Source organism: Camarhynchus parvulus, chromosome 5 (assembly GCF_901933205.1).
Source record: "Camarhynchus parvulus chromosome 5, STF_HiC, whole genome shotgun sequence".
Classification (NCBI taxonomy): domain Eukaryota; kingdom Metazoa; phylum Chordata; class Aves; order Passeriformes; family Thraupidae; genus Camarhynchus; species Camarhynchus parvulus.
In genome coordinates, this window is record NC_044575.1 from 24,811,768 (window position 1) to 24,832,779 (window position 21,012).

Consider the following 21,012-nt stretch of genomic DNA (forward strand, 5'->3'; position numbering starts at 1 on the left):
CTTCCAAACCTCATGCAAAAACCTGCTCAGCTAATCCCCTGAATGATAGGTGCTGGTTAGCCTGGTGGAAGGCTGTCACCATCCCAAGTGAGTATGATTGCCCAAACAGTTATCTTTTTAAGGCTCAGTGCATATTCCCCCTCTTGAACGAAAGTCTAATAGGACAGGCCCCTCTCTTCCCTTCCTGCCCTTGGTCTATTCAGCACACATAAATCAAAGAGTGTTCCTCAATCCTTGTTCCAAATGATTTTCCTCATAGAGACAAAGGGAAAAGTCCATCAGGAGTGGCAGTATTTTTCATGAACCTGCAGTTTCAGGCAGTATTTGCATTGCAGATTCTGTCATAAGAAAATCCAAGCTGAGCCATTGCATCTTTTTTCTTCTTTAGTTCTTTTTGTTGTCCCACTTTATCTTCTGATCACATGTCTGTTCTAGGTGCCTTGGAGTTGGCTGTCTTCTCTGCACTTCACATGAGAAACTGTCAAGGGTTTTTAAAAAATTAATAGGAAATACCAAATGAATGTGTCTGAGCTCTGAAGGGCAACCTGGTCTCCAACTGTATGGGCCACTACAGGCAGAGTCTTCTGCTTCTCTGCTGAGCATGAAGTGAATTGGTCCTTCAGGCTGACTTTTCCAACCCCTCCAGCAGGGGAATTTTCTCAATGAAGTGCTGGACTGTAGCAACTGTGGAGCTCGTGGGGTTCTACTGCTGGAGGGTTACATGGACAATTTATGCAAATGGCTGTTAAATGTTTAGATGTCACATCATGGGGAAGGGACAGACTTGATGACTTGGTGGTAGGTCCCCTTCAGACTTGGTTTCTAATGCTGTTTGTTTAGGTGGACAGACAGTCACTTGATACTGGTGGAAAGGCAATGGGTCTGCACACTTTTTGGAAGCCCCAGCTCCTTGTTCTCCCTTTCTCAATTCAGAGACCCCAGAGGATGATCTTCCCAAAGAAGGGAAGTGTGGATACCAAGGATGCTTTGCAATCAGCACAAGCCATTGCAAGAGTGAGGTAGGAGGTATCTTCTCCCTGGGAATGCAGCACTTTACTTCCTTTCATCTGTTTCTACAACTTGGAATAAAATAGCTCACATCATGGCCAGCAAGGAGACACTTTGTGGAAACAGAGAGTAAAAGGAGTAAAGTATCCCTAGGTAATCCACAGTGAGTAGGGCTTGTTTCTCCATGTGTCCTAACACATTGTCATGAATTGACACCAAAAGTAATGGCTGCTGAGCTGTCACCAGCCCTGTAATGCCCTTCAGTTGTTACAGTGACACTGTTGTGACACAGCAGATGAGGCTGTGTCTGAGTTTTCACAAGTTCTACTTTTTGGATAAAGTATGGTTAAGTAGTTAATTAGTTTTTAAGTTCTAATAATGGAAAATGTAGTTCACTTTCAGACTCCAATCATTCATTGCACTCCTCAGAGCTTAAGACCTGTAAAGTTAAAAATAGCACATAGGGAAACTTTTTGAGGTCACAGTTGCTGTAACAGTTCTGTTAACTTCCCAAAACTCTACCGAGGCAGCTTCATTTCAGCAGCATTCTGCAGGGGAGCCAGCCCTGTGTTATAGAGAGAACGCTGCTGCAGTGGAGCTGGACAGGTCTCTGTCAGCAGCCCCACACGGGGGGAACAGGGCTTGAGGCTGCCTTTGACAGGCACCGATGCCAGCTTCTCCCTGAGCACTGGCTGCTCTGCCCACAGCACCTCTGCCCTGCAGTAAAAACAAGGAAGAAAAGTGCCTGAAACAGATGACGAGTGGGAAGGACGGACGAGCCCGGCTGCGCGTGGCACAGGGGGCTGGCAGCCTTCCCAGTGTGGAGTTCAAGTTGTGGAGCAGTGTCTGATGTAGCTGGCAGCCTCTCTCAAGGTGCCACGCACACCACTGGGGGAGGATGAGGGGGCTCACATCCCCTGAAATGTGTGAACTTTTGGCCTCTGTGGTTTTACATCAGGTGAATAATGCACAGAGAATCCCAACTCACAGCACTGTTCCCATAGAAATGGGGTATTACACTGAATCCCAGTTCAGCATTCAGCCACCAGAGGCCTGGGCCTCAGGGAAGATGGGCTGGAAACAGCCAGCAGCTGGTGAGAGCAGGGCAAGGTAGGAGCTGACAGCAAAGGGCAAGGAGCAGTCATGGAGGGTCCTGCTCCTGGCAGGGAAACCAAGGGTGGGTAGTTGAGGTGACTGGCAATGAGGAGTCTTAATAACGTGACATTACCAGGGAGGAGAGTGGGATCAGTCAGAAACTTCTGCAGGTCATGGCTTTGGGAGAGAAGTGATTTGTGGTGATGAATTTATGGCTGGAAGCCTTCTTCATACTTGTGTGATTGATTGCCCTTAGGAGCTGGCCCAAGAGTTGTGGAGCACAACACACCCACGGGAACAAGCTGTGCCATCTCCTCCACCCTGCAGTGGGCAGAGGGAGCTCAGAGCACCATGGAGGCTGGGGTGGTAGCATCTGCCAGCATTAGAGTCCTGCCAGCATTAGGGTCCCTCTAAACACCAAAAATAAAGAGAACAGCTCCTTCATGGCTTTCTAGAGGTGAGGTGGCCAGGCAGAGGGTCCAGTACCTGGTAGAAGAGGAGTGTAGTGAGGGCATGTGCTGAAAGGGTGGGGATGACAGTCTGTCTTCAGGCCTGAGGTGTTCCATGGTTCTCTGCCGGGGACTGCCTGTCAGCAGGCCAGGGCAGGGAGCTAAACCCTCTGCTTCCCACCAGCTGGTACTCAGAGTGGCAGGGTGCAACAGCTCACATGAAGATGATGTACCTTCCTGGAGTGTGCTGCTGCAATTCTCATGTGAAATCACTTTATAAGTGCTATTTTTTCACTGTCTTCAGGAGGTGTAAGAAGGTGTGCTGACATCATGCCATAGGTCAAAGTCAAAGCAAGAAATAAAAGCCAGGTATCCTGGCTCTCAGGACCTCTTTTAACCATTAGGTTTTTAAATGAATTTTCAGTGAAGTTTTCTCCTGCTGTGCTGTCACATATTGCTGCAGAATGTGCTTGCAGAGAAGCAAGAAGGAGAGAGAAATTATATTTATAATGAAAACTTGTTTCACCCATAGAAGCATTAGCTGCTGGGATAGTCCCTTAGCTCAGCTGGAGCACCATTATAAAAACCTGACACACTGAGGTCGCAGCTGTGTTCAGCAAGGTGCAGAGATGGGGAAACACTCCCCAAACCTGACAGAGCAGCTGAAGTCTGAGTAGTGGCTGGGTGTTGTTGTGAGGGATGCTCAGCTCAGCAGCGTAAGGGACTTGGCATGGCTGGAGCCTGAGCTGCAGCAGCCCAGCACCATGGGGCTGGCACTGCCTCTACTGAGCTGTGGCTGAAGGGCTCTGGCTGGGAAGTCACACATGGGAAGGGTGGAAGTTGACAGTTCAAATCACAGAGCCATGTTGTTCTGGTTTAGCTAGATAAAAGGATGGCCTTGCAAATAAGTGAGGATAAAAATAAAACACTATGATTCTGGGCAAACCTTCATTCACAGATCCCTTTGAAAGATTTACCCAGACTTCACAGGAGCTCAGATGAGTCCTGGATCATATTCCTCCTGAGGACTTGAGAGCTGTTTCTATATCCTTCATTTAAATCTCAAGGTGTTCCTTTAGACTGAGCAAGGATTAAAAGGGATTCATAATAATCAACTACTTTTCTCATTTATGACAGAGGCATTCAATGAATAAGCTGCAAACTAGAGAACTGGTGTGGAACTAACACCTCTCTGGCTTCTTCCTCACAAGGATGTCTTTACTGGCTCTCTGCTTTTTCCCTCAGAAAAATTGGTCTGTAGCTGTTGCCCAGCTTGGCTTCAGATCAGTCCCTCACTTCCCCATGTTGAGGCTGAGGGAAGGTTGGGCAGGACACAAGACCTGTGTCAGTGGTGAGAACACAGGACATGCTTCTCAAGGATGAGGAGAGCACCATGACCCTAGGAAGCTGAGAGCAAGAAGGAATGAGCTTCTGTACACTGCTGGACTGTGGCACTAAGATCCCCTGCTGCAGGCTGATGGTGTGCACAGCACAGGAGAGCACCCCTCTGCTGGGGCACAGCCAGCCTCCTCTCCCTGCTTGCTCCTCTCTCACCCCTGGGGAGCTGCGTCTGCTGTCTAAAGGTGGGAGCAAAGCAAACATTACAGGATTCCTGTTGAAGCCAGATGAGACTTTGTCAAGCACAGAGACTGGCAGATAGCTACTCTCCCCTTCTCCCTTCCCTGCTGTCCCCATCCCTCAAGGGCTGAAGCAGTGGGAGCCAGTCCCACTGTCCCTTCTGTTTTCCCTTGGCTGGTGTCAATTTTCCCTTTATCTCAGCAAAGCCACTGAGTGGACACCAGTGCACCAGTCAGCAAGCTGCACCTGGCTGATCCCTGGGGCCGTGGTACTTTTGTGCTGCTGGCAGCATGCCAGGGGTGCAGGGAGCTGGGTCTGGCTTTCACAGGCTGGAGCACACTGCTGAGGATCTCTCCATACTGCAGGCACAGGACGAACAGATGGGTGGATGCTGCCATCAGCCCTTTTTTAGGATGTCCCTGCAGTGTGGGAGCAGGGGCAAGGGCACCTGCCTGGGCACTTCTGTGCAGCCTGGCCCAGTAGTGGGGAGGGAAGGGGCTGCCTAGGCATGAGACAGGCTGCAAAATACCCAGTGACACAGCCAGCTATGGCTCCTGTCATTCACTTGGCCTTAGTAATCCAACAGTGGCTGGGAACCACATCCCAGGAGCATTCTTGTGGTTGTGTGATGTTTTTATCAGTTAACTGATAAGTGTTGAGGCAAGCCATTTAGTTATACCTGTGAAATTTACCCCGTGTCAACCGGAACCCACCAACATTCCAGGCAGGGGAGTAGGTAATATGAGCTAAGTACAACAGGCTCTTAAAGCATAGAAAAAAGAACTGTTCTTGCTCTGAGGCAGCTTGAATCCCAGCTTTCCTTTCCTGATGAACTCATTGCATTGGCATTACTGGGAAAAATCCTCTGCCTCCAAATATGTTTTTTTAATTGATACAGAGTCAAAAGCCAGTGCCAGCAACATCAGCAATTTGGGGGGGAAAGCAGTAATTTTGTTAGTGCAGCATTTTGGTGATCTCGTAAAAAGCTGCCACAAAAATAGCCCTGAGTTCTATTTTGTAAATCATGACCATTTTGTTGCTAGGATTCCTTGGCACTGAAGATGCAACTGCACAATTTTCCTTAGAGCAGAGTGAGGAAGCATCACTTATGGATGTGTTTAGGGCCAAATTCTTCATGACAATCACATATGCATCCTTGTATTGTACTGAGTGGCTTTCTCATCCTGCTGTAATAAGCAGCATATATGTTGGCAGGGATCCAAATGGCTTCTCTTTCTTGGATTTCCTTTATTTCTGCCTGAAGAACTCAGATGTATCCTGCAGGACCTAATCCTGAATCTGACATTTTACAGTACTGTAGACTCCTTCTGTCCTGACCTCTGCTTTCTACCCCTTCAGATGCTGGCTTGAATTCATGAGGATGACTAGTGTGTGAAAGAGCAGACTGTCTTTGTATGATATTTCAGGGGCATCCTAGCATCTGAAATTCAGGTGGATCAGCAAGATTTGTGTCTTTTCATAGTTCTGACTTGTCCTGCCATAGGCTCTGCTGCGGAAAGGATTTAACGCTACCATTTTGTGCACCTGCCTACCCTGAGGTGTTCCCCCTGACAGCTCCCTCGATGGAAGGAGGAGATTATGTCTCCACAGGGATTTAAATCATGAGAAACCAGACAATGCCTGCTCACCACAGGAGGGCACTTGCCAACGCCTGAGCCAGTGACGCTACAAACACGTGGAATGCATGATGCAGGTTCTTATTTTCAAACCTAGTAACAGCATTTCTGCTGCACACTGACATCATGCTCCTGCCTGCAGGAACTTCTTATTCTCGCAGGAGTTTCGTGGCAGATGAACAAATAGATGTGCAGCAACCCATCTATGTGTTCAAGGGCTGGAGGGAGATTATCTTTGATGCAAAATGAGGTTTTTTTGGTTGCCTTCTATCCCTTGTATTTCCCTTTCTGTGCTACTGGCTCAGCAGGAGCTGGGGGTAATGGGCTTCTTGCCGTTCAAGACGGATTGGCAGGAGGCATTTTGTTTCAGGCTCCCCAGGAGGGGATTGATGAGATGGCTGTTGTAATATCTCCCTTTCTCCTTACCAGGCCTTATTACTGATACCCCATGTGGTGCCAGGATTTGGTCGCACGGTGGAGGAGCACTTCTGCCCACCATTACACCAAGGTCTGGATTAGCACAGCCTGTTGGGCTCCTTCTCACTGTACTAATGAGCATCTGACCTGGAAGTTCATTTAGCCCTGGAAAACAGTGAGAGGTTGCACTTCTCCTGCAATTGTCATCTCCCTGGTCACCTCAGACTTCTTAGGCTGGTCTTTCACCAGGACCAGCTAAGGAGCTGGAAGATGATAGCTGCACCCACATCTGCTGTGGCTGCTTGGGGACAGTGGATAGAAATCTCCTTGTTCTTGCATCATCCCTGTCCACTGCAGAAGTGATGAAGCCCTTCTCAGCACTAGAGGCTGGTCCTGGTGTAAGGGCTCTCCTCAGTTTTGATTAATAGCACAGCCTAGGGCTTGTCTAGCAAGGACTCAGTGGTCCTCTCTGTGGTATATCCTGCCATCAGGAGGTGGAACATCCTCCCCTGCCCTGTCTTTACCAAGATTGAGGAGTCTGTCATAGTTAGAGACAAAATTCTGCTTTCATCCAGACTCTGGTCACCACCTGCCAAAGTGTATGACTTGTGGTTAGTGATTACTCTTTCCCTCTCAAGTATCTCATTGGGAGATATTAATTACAAGCATAAATCCACAGGGCTAAATTCAGTTATGACTGATGTTCATTTATCCACCATTTTTTCTTCTTTCTTAGCTGATTTTATCTCTTTTTTCTCAGTCCTCTGTCAGTGTGTCCCCCATTCCTTTTCCCCCATGGTCAGGAAGATTATTCTTTCTAAATAGAAAAAAAAATACAAGATTAACTCTTTGCTTATGTGAGTAATCAAAAGATGTGGGCTTGTTTTGTTGTTGAAAACAACCAAGTCACCTTGTAGGCCCAAAGCCAGGTTTTGGCAGAGAGCAGGAGCATGCTGTGATGCCACATCCTGCTGAGACGCAGCTGCAGCATCAGCCCTGCAGTATGCTCTCACCTCTGTGGAAATCCCTGGTTCAATTTAGCACAGCCTTATCCTTCCAGGCTCTGGGGAGGAGAGAGGGGCATAGATCTGTTTCTGGAGAAGTTCCCAGAAGGCGGCCATTCAGGAGTATCTGCTTTCCATGGATGGGCTGGGGGAACTGCTGGCTCAGAGGATGCTTTGGTGCTGTCAGGCTTAGTGCTGCCTCCATTAATCTTCACCCAGGTCCTTTCTCTGGGCATGATTCCCTCCTGCCCAGGCTGACTGGTCTCTATCCTCACCTGCCAGCACCCTCCCCCTGCCTCAGTGGCACTGGCATTTGGAGCATGTCCTGGCTATCCTTTTCCCTCTTTCACTTCTTCCCACCTTCTGTGTTTCCTCCTCATTTCTCTAATTCCATTCAGGCCACGTCGTTGCTACCCTCTGTTTTCTCTCATTCTTTCATTTTAGACATGATAGCATTTTCCTTCAGGAAATTTGCAGCTCTTGAGGTCAGCCACCAAGGACAAACACGTGGGATTTAAAAGGACAGGAAATGCTTTTGACATGATTTCCCCAAAGGAGAATTTTAATGCTTTTGAAACTGGGGAACACAGGTACCTGTCTGTGAACCTGGCACAGACAGTCAAGCTTGGCCCCAAACTGTCCACAAAACAAACAGAATAAACTCATGCTGTGGCAGCATATTTTCTGCTTATACAGCTCATGCTGGAGTTTTCAAGGAGACTGAAGAATAAAGTCTGACAGAAGAGGAAAAAGTCCTTTTGTCAATAGAAACATATGAAGAAATAGCAGGGATAATTCAAAATTATAGATCAAATGTTTAAAGAATGTGACTCCAAGATAATCTGGCATATTTCCTTTAGACATCACAGGCTATTTCTTCCCCTTCTATTGATGTCAGTTTGGCAACTTTCAGTTCAAATTTATTGTGCTGGTCGAAATCAGCAGGGGGAAAAAACAAGGGTTTTTTTCAGTGTCACTGTAACCATTTGCATGCCGTGAGCACTACTGAGGCAGCTAGAACAGGAGGTGCTTCAAGCCCACACTGCTACACAGCTGCTTCTGGAGTAAAATTAGGCTACTGCTGAAGGTCACACATAGCAATCTAGGTGATAATGTGCTCTACTGAAGCTTTGGGAGGTTTTCTCTTAGTATTGTATGCAGAGCTACTCATGGAATTATTCCTGGCAGTGAACACTGGAAATGTGAGGAGCACCTCAGTGTCCACATAATGCTTACAGCCTTGTTTTTGTGATTGCCACTTAGCTTTGTGAAAACAGTTGTCTTGTTTAAGTTAATGGGGTATTTAGCTATTAGACTGGCAGAGTTCTGCAGGAATAATTACCAGATTTGACACTGTTCACTGGAATTAGGCATAAAACCACTGCTGGTAGCATTTACAGTTGGCACAAACATTTGCAGGCAGGTCTATAATGATGAGATAAGCACAATTCTGTTTAGAGATCTCCTTAATTTGATAATTTAGTTACTCAATCCAAAGCCAAATCTGAAGTTACACATTTCAGGATGGAGAGTAGAGCCAACCTTTCAGCTGTCCTAAAAAAGAGTGACTCAAAAACACCTGGGAGCCAAGTGAGTGAGAGGTTGAGCGTGAACTTCTGGGATCTTGTTGGGCAGAAATATCTTAATGCAACCCTTGAAGACAGTAAAAAGGGGGAATGAGTGGGAGTGGAAGGTGATTTTATTTCTTGGTATGATGCCAGTGAAATAAGTGCAAGTCCTGTATTTACTTGCAAGGTATAGACTTAAGAAGAATCTCAAGGTGAAGAGAGAGCAGAGCTGAAGAGAGAGCAGAGCACTAGAAAGAGGTAGAACAGTGAAGTGAAGGACTTGAACACTTTGGCTCCTTTAAATTGTCAAAAATAAAGCTGAGAGATGTCATAATTAGACTGGAGAAGTCTCTTCTGGGTGAGAAGGCAGTCATATAAAAAAAGTCTTTCATCACTTGGAGAATGGGCATCCTCCTGCCGTGAGTGGGGGCTGAAGCCAGACAAAATTACAAAGGCAATAGAAGTTCATCGCCAGAACAAATTTCAAAAGGAATGGCAGGTTCTTCATTTCTTTTAGGCTATCAGCTGAAACAGAGTTTATTTATGGAAGAGGAGCTTTTACCAGCCACTGGTTTCTGGGCTGTCCATAGGATGGCAAAGTGAAATTGTGTTGCCTGTGAGACACAGGAGATATGAGGAGAAGGCATAGTGTCTTCCAGTCTTAAAGTGTAGATATAAATTGGGTTGTAATATAAGCTGAATCTTCCTGACCCAGCATAACCTTGCAAAGTTGGTAGGATAAATTTCTGTGACTACCTGTAAGGGCTGAAGAACTGTCTGGTTGTTTATTCTCAAATAAGAATCCCTGCCACCAGTGGATGGCTGGTGGCTGAGTCCTGCTCAGTCCACACTTGTATGCAGAGGCCAGGAAAAGCAGCAAGCCAACACTGGTAAACAGAGGCACCAGAGTTTCAGGTTAGGCATTCAAAAACCTGGGCTGGTGGAATCAGTCTGGGCTTCTTTGAATGTGGCCCTTCCTCCTCCTGCTAAGTGGGGAGCTCCTTTAGAGGAACAGGGATAGCCAGACCGCTTTGGCTTCTGCCTGAGGAATTAATTTGTTCTATGTAGCCATCAAGAGAAAGGGGACCTAGAGTCATAAGCACGATTTGCTTTTCCAGAAATGTGTTGTTCTCATTCTTTAGCATCAGTGTTACATTTTGAAGATACCTTTTAAGGAAAAATCGGGGTTTGAGGGAAAGTAATTTTTTTTTCATTCTTTGCCACCCCCAGTGCAGTCACTTTCAGGCTCAGTTAGGGTGGTTACCAGGTACAACTTACCTACCAGTGTCTTAAATCTGGTCACTTGTGAGGAATCAGGGGATGGGTCAGAGAGCCAAAACCCTGACCACCAGGCCTTTGTTCCTGGCCACCAGAGCACGTTCGGCTCCAAATGTTAAGCAGGGGATGTGCCAGGCTGTGCACACCCCCTTGACTCTCTCTCTCCACCTCTTTACTCTAGGCGAGATTAACAGCCCAAATCTGCACTCTCCTATAGCACAGAGCACGTTTGAATGGTTTTAATAATGGTTGCTGCAGCCAGAACCTGACCTGCCTGCTGTTGAGCCAGGAGGAGCTGGGTGGGTATGCCTGTGCAAAGGAGGCTTCACCTCAGCCCTTGCAAACATGCTTTTGATCTTGGACATCTGCCATCAGAGGGTGCCTTTGAAGGCAATTTACCTTTCAGCCACTGCCTGGGTGTTTTATCATTTGCAAGCTGAGTTTCTTAAAGAAGAAATAATTGAAATGTTGCCAGCCTGGAAACTCCTGTCTCCTACAGGTGTCGGTTGAAATTCCAGTTCTCCATCAACAGTTAGGGATTTCCAGACTATTTTCCAGTGACTATGGCCACAAATTAAATAGCATCTATCATTTTAGTGTCTCAGAGTGCTCCACACCACCAGAGAGCAAACAAACCATATGGAGCTGACTGAGCGATACGCAGCCTTTGCTCTGTCTGAGCTTTCTAGAAATGATGGGCCAAAGAAATCAAGCACAGAAGCAGCACTGTGGGGCTGACTGACTGCCTGGGGGTAGGGACAGCTCAGGGCAGGCTATCCCTAAGCCTTGTCACTCTCCACAAGGTTCACGACACAGACACCCACAGCCCTCCCCACTCATGCCACCTCTCACTCATGGCATTTTCCTCATTCATGCTGATATCTACTAAAGAATTTGGAAAATATTTTTGGTTACTGCTTTTAAGTGTGGAAGAATTAAGTGAATTTTGGCATGTGATTATGGATAGTTTCAGTAAGAGTTACCCAGAGTTTCCAATCCAGTCAGGTGCAATGAGAAGGAGGCCTCTGAAAGCAGTTCAGCAGCATGCCAGAGACTAGCAAGATGTTATTAACAGCATGTGTATTTAACACAGCTTGAAATTCATAAACAGTGATACTGACAGCTCAGCTGTGGTGCTTCATGGCATTCCGTTCATAATAGGGGATTTTTACCATTTGTACTGTCATCAGAGTTGGTTGGGACCTTTTGGGTGAAACGTTTGATTTGAAAAATCCATTCCTCTTTGCAATATGTGGTTGTAGAATCACAGAACAGTTTGTGTTGGAAGTGACCTTCAAAGCTCCTGTCGTTCCAGCTCCCTTCCATGGGCAGGGAGATGCTGCACTAGACCAGGTTGCTCAAAACCTGTCCAACCTGGACTTGAACACTTCCAGTGATGGGGCATCCACAACTTCTCTGGGCAACTTGTGCCTCATATAATCTGTCAGGATGTTTCTCAGGTCAATGCTGGAAGCAAAGCTCGAAGCAAAGCCCACCATAAGCAGGAGAGGGAGGACATCTCTCTTGGTTTGGGTTGGAGAACCAAAGTGCCTGATAAGTGAACCTCCTTCTATTCTACTCTCTGTTTGGCTCTGGCTTTCTGCCAGGCTCTCTGTCTTTTCTTTCTTCATTTATTTCTTTGAGTTATGTTTCTCTCTTAAGATTTTCCAGGGGTCATGCTTTTATTCCACATGAAAATAACACAGATGCCACAGTATTCCTCAAAGAATGCAACTCCTGTTTGCTGGCTAGCCCGAGTTATCATGGAAATTACTGGTTTCCTTAACCATTTATTGTACTCATCCAGAAATACAAGCTTGCCCTGTTTCAATCTGAAACACTGTGTACTGAAAGGAGAAAATTCCACACAGTACCACAAACATAATTCTTGTAAGAAGGTGGTATGTTAATTAATAAAGTCTGAGAGCCACTGGTTTAACATATTAATGAATTTGTTATGCAGAAAGAGATTAAAAGATATAGTTCCTTATTAGATTTTTGAATGTCTGAAGCTTTATTGTAGTTATGTTCTATTTCGTGTCTTTCTTACAAGTTTCTGATAGTATAATTGTGTTAGATCGTTCAGCAAAGAGAAAGAGAAATAGGGGGTTGTAGGCCAGATGAACTTGGTCAGAACTTGAAACAGGCAGGACAGCAGGGGAGGTAGACCCTGGAAGAGAGATCCTTTTATAACTGAGGACCTGCAGAGACTGGGCTTTGCTTAGGAACAACAGCAGGAGCAACACAGTGGGTCAGAAAAGCCAGGTGAAAGAACTTGTGTTTTTTACCAAAGGGTTATGAACATGAAGGCCCTGCTGAACTGGACTAGGTGTGTGAATCAGATGTGGCTGTGGGCTCTATGGCTGCATATTTTCACTAATGCAAGGAGGAGAGAAGCTGCCTTTTTTGCAGGCTGCTGTGAGAATAGTGGAGAAAATCTGTCTTGGGCTGATCCAGCCCTTTCAGTGGGTTGAAGAACCATTTTGAAGTGCCTCCAGAGGATGCATACAGAAATGTCATCTTGGACCTGCCAACCTCTGAGCTACTGCCAACCCAGCTGGGTGCTGCTCTAGGCCTGGTGGAATCAGAGCGATCTCATCCCCGAAAGGGGACAAGGCATTTCATGGAGATGAGCACATTAGGAGGCATTTGCCCACTCTGATATGGCCTCTGATAGCCCTAAGCATCAGGGCTGGTTGAACCACTCCTTGGGCAGAAGCCAGCCTGTGGGTTGCAGGCTGGACCACAGAGACGTTGTTAGTCAAAGCAAGTGAGATAAAGAGAAGGTGGGATTGCAGTGCCTTTGGCAAACAGTCATGCCTAACTGGCATGGGACAGCCTTGTTGCCTGGCTGTGCCCAGGGCCAGGCTGACAGTGCTTCCAACAAGTCATAGAAAAAATGGGACTCCTGGAGCTGCATGGACGACTTAAGCACTCACGTTAAAACTGACTGCTGGACATTTTTTGGTGGGTCCACTGGCACTGTTCACTGTGTGAACCATAAGTGACTTTAAATGAGAGGTAGCTGCAGAAGCCTGAATGAGAACACAAATTCATGTATCGGGATATTGTCCTTCTGCACAGTCTCAGGGCCTGGAATAGAGAGATGTCACCTCAGAAAACCTTCAAGGGAGGAAAAAAAAGGATCGAGCTTCATTACACTTTGTATTTTGCATTACTATAGAAGTTGAAATCTCCAGTTTCGTGTCAAAAAGAGACAAAGAATAAAAGTCAGTAATTTCCAGTGCGTTTCCTGTGAGTCAGGAGAGCCTGGGGCTCTGACCTGGTCCAGTGTACAGCTAGGGCAGAAGCCTACATTGGGGCAGTAACCACACTGACACTGAGCAGTGCACATTTGATAAGAGTTTCAAGAGTTGTCACGGTAACTGCACATAGGCTGCACGTAGAGGATTCACTCCCAAAACTTCTCTAGTTACTTTTTAGCTGATTTAGGGGCTGCCTGAAGCCACCTTGTAGCTTTCCTCTAAGTTTCATGCAAAAGGCTAAGAAAAACAGCCTTATTCTTACCTATACTGGGTTTTCTTCACTGCCCTACCTACAGAAGTTATGTACTCTGTACTTTATAACCCACTGAGCTTCGCTACATCTGTTTTACCTGCTGTTAAGAGAATTCAGAAGCCATAATAAAGCCCAGAATAATTATACTTTATTCTGACATATGTACAAAAGTTTTGGGATAAGAATATAAACTCTTTTACAGATTCCTTCTGGATGCATCAGGAACAATCAAGGGCCAGATTCTGCCCTAAGTCCCTGCAAGTATATACTGGTGTAACTTCTTAAAATCAGTAAAATTACTCTGCATTTATACAGTGTCAGATTAAAAGCTATGAAATAAAAACCAAACCCCATGAAATTTAGTTTTGCAGTGTTCTCAGCAAGTCATAAACCCTCTGTGGTTCCTTAGGAGTGGTTTTCTGTGTCAGGAAAAAAAAAAAGAGAGAAGCAGTGTTAAATCTGACCCTATGGCCCTGCAAAGTTAGATGCTAATGCTTCCATCTTATTGAGAAGACAGCAAACTCCTCTTTTCAGTGGCACCATGCTATTATTTCCTGAGTTACAAGATTCTGCTTCTTAAACTCCTTGCTGGTTCAAGATCACTTACTGAGTCCTAACCACTGTAGGTCCAAGATAAGCTTTACTTGGGGAGAAATTTGTCTGTGGAGAAAGAAAGAGAAGACATTTCCTGAACCTCGCATCTGTTGGCATCTACAGAGCAGTTTGATGCATTAGAGGTGGGCCCTTGGGAGAAGGAGTAACAGTGTGCTTCTATTTTTGCATGAAATCAGGCTCGGCAGAGGGCATGATGATGCATGAGTATCAGTGTGTATCTGCTTTCTCACTGTCATTTCCTCAGTTAGGAGAGAGGGAGAGGATGGGAGTAACCAAAGGGATGCAAACAGCCCTCCTCATTACCAGTTAGGGCAGTGGGGATCTTTCTTCCTGCACTCTCTACAGACAGACAGCTGTCAGCCAGTGGTGTAACTCATGCTGGCACTGCTCTTTGCAGGGACACACTCTGTTGGAGCTGCTTGGCTCCATTTGGCATTTTTCTTTATAGCTGAACATCACATGACAATGCAGCTGATTCACTGCACCAGGCTGGGGTAGGGACTGCAATTGTGCCCTCTCAGGGGACAAAGTGGGAGTACAGGAGTGTGAACCCAGCTCTGCTCCCAGCCCGACTTTTGGGCCTTGAAGAGGGGGGTGTGCTGTTTTAAATATTCACGCATACACCCTTAGCTTCAGCACTGAAGCTTGCAAGTATTTTAGGTCAGAGCTGGTGTAACCAGCCTGAAGCAATGCTGCATCGTGCAGTAATCTTGACAATTTTTTCAACTAAATGTGCTTGAATCTAGTCATTTTCCTGATGGCTCATCTCCAAGAAAATGGTGTCGATCATTTGGTAGGTTTCAGGGTTGGATGTGAGTCAGCTCTGAGTCAGGCAGCAGCTTTAGCTTCGTGAAGTGCTGGTCCTCCTGGGCTGGCACAACCTGTGGGGCCGCAGCTCTGCAACAGACACTGCTCCTGAGCCTCCCCAACAGCAGCATGTGGGAACCTAAGCATGGGACACTCACAAAGCAAAGGGGCAATTCCACAGCCCCACACTTTTGGCTGCTCACCTGCTCAACACTCTTGACCTCTGAAGATGGCAGGGTGTGTAAATGATGCTGGTGGCAGGCAGGGAGAAGGAGATAGGGACCTGTCTTGCTCCCTGCAGAGGTGCCCATCTGGCCAGGGTGCGAGCACAGTATGTCACTGCTGCACAAACAACTTCCCTCCCCAGAGCCAGAGGGAAGCAAGGAAAGAGCTTTGACCAGAGCCCTCTGTCCCTGGCAGGGTGTTTCTGTTTATATTGACATTTTTATTAAGTAGGGTGGTGTCCCAGTTCTCAGGGAGTCGAGAGAAAAGCCAGACACAGCCTTGATGGCAAGCAGCCACTGTGTGTGTTGTGCAAAGCAGCGTGACTGACAGGTTCCTCGCTCTCTCTTTGTCTTTCTCTCCCCTTGCACGGTGTGATTGAAGCAACGCCCCGTGAAACAGTCCCTGAGTGCTTGCATGTGCCGAGAGTCCCACTGGAAATGCCTCCTCCTCTCCATCCTCATGTATGGCTGCCTGGGTGCAGTGGCCTGGTGTCAGCTGGCCAGAGTCACCAAGCTCAGCTTTGATAGCTCCTTCAAGGGCAAGTCTATGATCTACCATGACAGCCCGTGCTCGGATGGCTATGTTTATATCCCGCTGGCCTTCCTCTCCATGCTGTACGTGGTGTACCTGGTGGAGTGCTGGCACTGCCACGTCAAGAGGGAGCTGCAGTACAAGGCAGACGTGGACAGTGTGTACGAGTGCATCAACCGCATGCAGCAAGCCACTCCGTGCATCTGGTGGAAGGCCATCAGCTACCACTTTGTACGGCGAACCCGGCAGGTGACCCGGTACCGCAACGGTGATGCCTACACCACCACACAGGTCTACCACGAGAGGGTCAACACACACGTGGCTGAAGCTGAGTTTGACTACTCTCACTGTGGATACAAGGACATCTCTAAAGAGCTCCTGGGCTTGGAGAGCTATACAGCCACCAAGCTGAGGTTCACCAAGTGCTTCAGCTTTGCCAACATTGAGTCTGAGAACTCTTACCTGACTCAGAGAGCTCACTTCTTCACAGAGATTGAGGGGCTAGATGACTACATGGAGGTGAGGGAAGGCATGCAGCTCAAAAATGTGGATTTTAAAGAGCTTATGATGGCCTACGGAGACCCGGATCACCTCCCGTGGTACGTGTCCCATTATGCTTTCTGGGTGGCAGCTATCCTGATGATCTCGTGGCCGCTCAGGGTACTCATAGAGTATCGGACTGCTTATGTGCATTACCACGTGGAGAAGCTGCTGGGCCTGGAGTACACGGCGCCCACAGCGGTGGAGGAGCCCCTGTACCGGTACCGCATGCCCCGGGACAGCACGCAGGACAGCACCGAGCTGGAGTGGCACATCTGCACCAACCGGCAGCTGATCCCCAGCTACTCGGAGGCCATGCTCATGGATCTGGCCAGCTCCCCGGCCTACAACAGCTACACGGTGTGTCGCTACGGCCAAACGGCCCACGGCTGTGAGCGCTGCAACCGCGCCTCCAGCACCTCCTCCATCTTCTCACGCCACGCTTTCCACAGCTGCAGCGGCAACTCCCGCCTCTCCCTCAACACCAGCCGCTTCTCCCTCTGCCGTGTCCATGGCTCCCACAGGACGGGCCTCTGGAGGAGCCGCAGCAGCAGCATTGCAGAGCGGGGCTGCCAGGATGAGCAGTGCTGCTCCTACTCCAGCCAGCTGGCTGTCAACGAGAACCCCCCCACCTACCACGATGCTCGATTCTTCCCTGTCCTGATCGTGCACAGGCCGGAGGGGCAGGACAGGCGGCATTTCTACATCAGGCGTTCCTCCTGCCTAGAAACCTCTCTGTGACAGGCCTCCGTGGTCACTTGGCTCCTCTGCTCTGGGACAGGGATTGCAGAGGTGACACCCATGGGGAGCCTGCAAGTGTCAGTCTCTACAGCAGGTCAGCAGGACAAGTTTCAGCTCTTCCCCCTCCCATTGAAAGAGGACATAGAGACTCTGACCAACACCTAACCTCATTTCCAAGATTTTCTCCCCCTCCACCTGGTCTCCCATGTCTTTCATTCCCCATTCCTCTCACTCTTTCACTCCTCACCCTTCCTCTGCTCCTTGATTCCCTGCCTCTCCTCCCATCCCACCCTCATTCTCTTCTTTGCATTTCAGTCACAGCATTTAGTTGTTGTGGCTGCTGGAGGATTTTAAGTGCTTGTGCTTTGCCAGTACATTTGCCCTCCTGGATGCTTTGCAAGGTAAGAACCTTAGATAGAGCAAGGCACAAGAAACACAGCCAGCCAGAGTCAAGTCAGAAGGAGAATTCAGATCTGCAGGTGCTGAGTCACCTCCTGCAAACCCCAAACAAGGTGCTTTCTTAAAAATTTTATTTTCCCCAGTCTTTTTTTCCTCTTCTTCTGTCATTCCTTCTGTCCTTTGTTCATGCTCTTCTCCTCTCTCTTTACCCTCATCTTCCATTTTTTTCAGTTCTCTCACTTCTGCTTTACAGTTTTTCTGGGGTTTTGCCAGTGAGGATATCTTTCAGGGTGTAATTATCTTCCATTGGGCAAAAGTAAGGTTTTCATGGCACAAATGTCACTGACTGCTCACACAACCACAAATGAAGCCCCTGAGAAGTGCTGAGGACTTTCTTTCAGGAGCAGTGATGTACACCAGTATAGCAAAATGCCCTTTACTCACACTGCCCTGCCTGGTCTGCAGCAGAGACGCTGCTGCATTTCCAGCTGTAGTTTACCTTGTCCAGCTCCACCCCTGATAGCAATCATCGAGAGCCATAATGTAGATTAGTGCCCTGTTAATGCCACTATTTTTAGGACAGTAGGCCTGGTTTGTGGTTGTTTCATTCCTTCGACTTGAGTGCAGCAGCACAGGCTTGACAAGGGGAGAGGGGCTGGGGAGGGAAAGGCAAATATGGTATTAACCCTCCCACAGAGAGTCTGGAGCTGTTAGGAAGCTCTTCCACCCACAGTGTCTATTACAGCAGTTGTAGGACTGCCTACATTACCTTTCAGCTTTCTGTGTGCCCTGAGGAGGGCTTTTGGTCTGCAGCCCACTTCACCTTCCCAGGCGAGATGTGGTGCCACCCCAGCCCCAGGCAGAGAGCGCAGCTGGGAGCCAGCCCCACTGGCCACTCCTGCTGGGGCTCCAAGCTCTTCCTGCAAGGCTTCCCCTGGAGCAGGTGTAGCACCTTCCAGAATAGTGCCAGCCTCTCCAAATCCACAAGGTGTCTGGTCCTGACAGAGCGTGCCACTGCACTCTGGGCTGTGGGCTCTGCCCCCCTCGTCTGGCCCCCTCCGAGAGCCGGGGGCTGGTCCGAGAACCTTGTGGCCACACTGAGGACCCACCAGGGACCTCGCACCTGCCAGACCTCCATCCCACAAGGGATGGTTGTATGCTGAGCAAGCTCCATACCCCTTTGTCACATGGCTGGTGGAGATTATTATCCACTCTGACTCACAGGAGAATGCAATATAATCGCAATACATAGGTCACTTTCAAAACCAGTGTTGTCTCACCCTACCTTACAAGTAGGTAAGAAACTGAGCCCCCAGAGGGGCTGGCAACAAGTGCTTCCTCCCAAGTCCATTTTGTGTGTATCAACATGTAATATGAAATTTGTAAAGTCATATGTGTAGATTATATGTAACTCTGCATACTTATATGGTGATTTCTTATGGCATTGACTGTTGCACCATGTTAAATACACTTTGGTTTTGTTTGATGACTCTGTTTTGATGTGCTGTGTTTATTTCAACTCCAGAAATGGAAACATTGGAAATACCTGGTTAACCTGCTGCAAATGATGGCACCATCAGAAAGGTTTTTAAAATTCTTATGAGTTGATCTTTTTTAACGTAAATACTTCATGTGTGATTCATGTGACATTTTCATTCTGACAGCTTGGCATTTATCACAAAAGACAGATAACACATATGATGTGTTAGTTTATCACCTCTAAAAAGAATAACCATCTCAGACATGTGGAGGAACAATGTTTGGGCTTGGGGTGATGATTATGATTGAGCTGGGGCCAAACTGGATAACCTTGAAACTTAGAGAAAAATCGAAATTTAGATCCACCAATTTCCACCTAGTTTCCCTCATCTATACCATGCCACCTGCCACACCCAGGCAGAGCTGGGAGAGTTTGGGAACTAGGAAAGGATCAGGCCAGAACGCAAAGCTCAGACTCATACCCGATATCCTGGTATTCTGAAGACAAAGTAAATGCAGGTCTTTAATAGAGTTCCCTGTCCTTCTTTCTATTCACATGGAAAGTTAAAACCAGCACATATGAAAGATGTAAGAGCTGGACGAGGCTGAAACAGAGAGGCTGGAATATTTCAACACAGTTGCTTGCTGAAGAAGGTGATTGAGAGGAAGACAAGAAAGGAGAAGGGAGGAGATGGTAGAATAATATAAATTCAAAGAGAACAGAGTTCAGCTGTAGCTAAGAGAATTCCCAAATGAGCAGCATAACTCAGTTATGGTAAGCTTAGCCCAGACACAGGCAGGATGAGTTTCAGCCTTCTTGTGAGCTGCTGTTGCTGCTGCAGCCACATGTGGCTTTGAATACCATAGCCAAGGTCTTGGGATGGCCAGTTTTGTCCCACGTGTATGCCAAGATGGAGAGTTATATTTGGGTCCTCAGAAGTGGCCATGTTAAACACTATTATTATCTGACATGAACAATCCATTATGATGGGTTGGGCAGAGAATGGAGATAGTTTATTCTCAGTTTAGTCCTTTTCAGTGACCTGAAAAGCCATTGCATTATCCAGTAGCTCTCAAGCTGTGTCCTTGTCAAATTTTAGAAAGTCCTCAGGGTTTGTGCTTCCTCAGTCACTGTATTCTGGGCCAACTTTGGGGCATTAATTTGAGAAGCCATCCCTAAGCTGAAAAAGCCCTCACACTCAGGGAGCTTCCTCCTGTCACTTGCTGTAGCCTCTGGTGGTGACCAAAAAGCTGGGAGCAGCTCTTGTTCTAGTCTGGGACTAAATATGCTGGCTTCAACAGATCTCCCATTCAGGAAGCGCCTGAATATCCATCCTGGGTCTACAACATTGTAGAGCAGAGCTACTCCTGTATCCTGCAACCCTTGAATGCCACTTCATCCTTGTTCTTGCCATTGCCACGGCCTCCCAATGCAGGATGAGGGATCTGCCCCCTAGCAATGGAGGGGTTAATGCTGCTTTTCAAATCCCACCTTGGAGGATGGAGCAGACAAGTTCTTGAATCACAGTGCAAACCAGGCAGCTCTATAGAAAACACCTTGTACAAAACACAAGGATTTTCTATCCAGTTGCAGACTGACTACTTTGACAGTGGAGCAGTGGTATATGCCAGCAGCTTTTGTTGAACTTTTAGGGCTATGGCTTCTCATGTGGAAATGGGGATTTGCTTTCTCACTGGGATAGCCTGTTCCAGATGTCCTGTTGGGTCTCAGTAGTTAGAAAAGGCTGAACAGTAGAAGAAGGTGAGGAAGTCCAGCAAGTACTTCTCTACCTTCTGCCTTCTCACTTTCCCCTACCTCCCTTTTGTCCTTTTCTCTCTTTTTCTTCATCTTCAGAAGTCTCCCAGCACTGGGCATTCACCTCTGGATTAGTGTATAATAATAATTCAGGCATTCAGGCATTTTCTGGAATATACCTACACTTCCCAGTGCATCTGGTGAGATGTGGCAAAACATTATTGCAGCAGAAGTAAGGAAGGAATGTAATCCAGAGAGCCAGCAGCTGTGTCCTGTGTGTGTGAACAGTGAGCACTGTCACTGATGTTACAACCTGAAGAATAAAGCCATGGTGCTAATTCAGTGCCACGAGAGGCCAAGAGAGTT

General features: G+C 47.4%; 1 protein-coding gene across 1 annotated transcript in view; it reads left to right on the forward strand.

Moving 5' to 3' along the window:
- Positions 1-18,978, forward strand: part of LOC115904067 (transmembrane protein 151B-like) — a 22,605-nt gene extending 3,627 nt beyond the window's left edge. Inside the window, exon 2 of the mRNA XM_030949151.1 lies at positions 15,582-18,978. Within this exon, the coding sequence (XP_030805011.1) occupies positions 15,582-17,012 (1,431 nt within the window). The 3' untranslated portion in view covers positions 17,013-18,978. The remainder of the gene's footprint in view (positions 1-15,581) is intronic.
- The last annotated feature ends 2,034 nt before the right edge of the window (positions 18,979-21,012 follow it).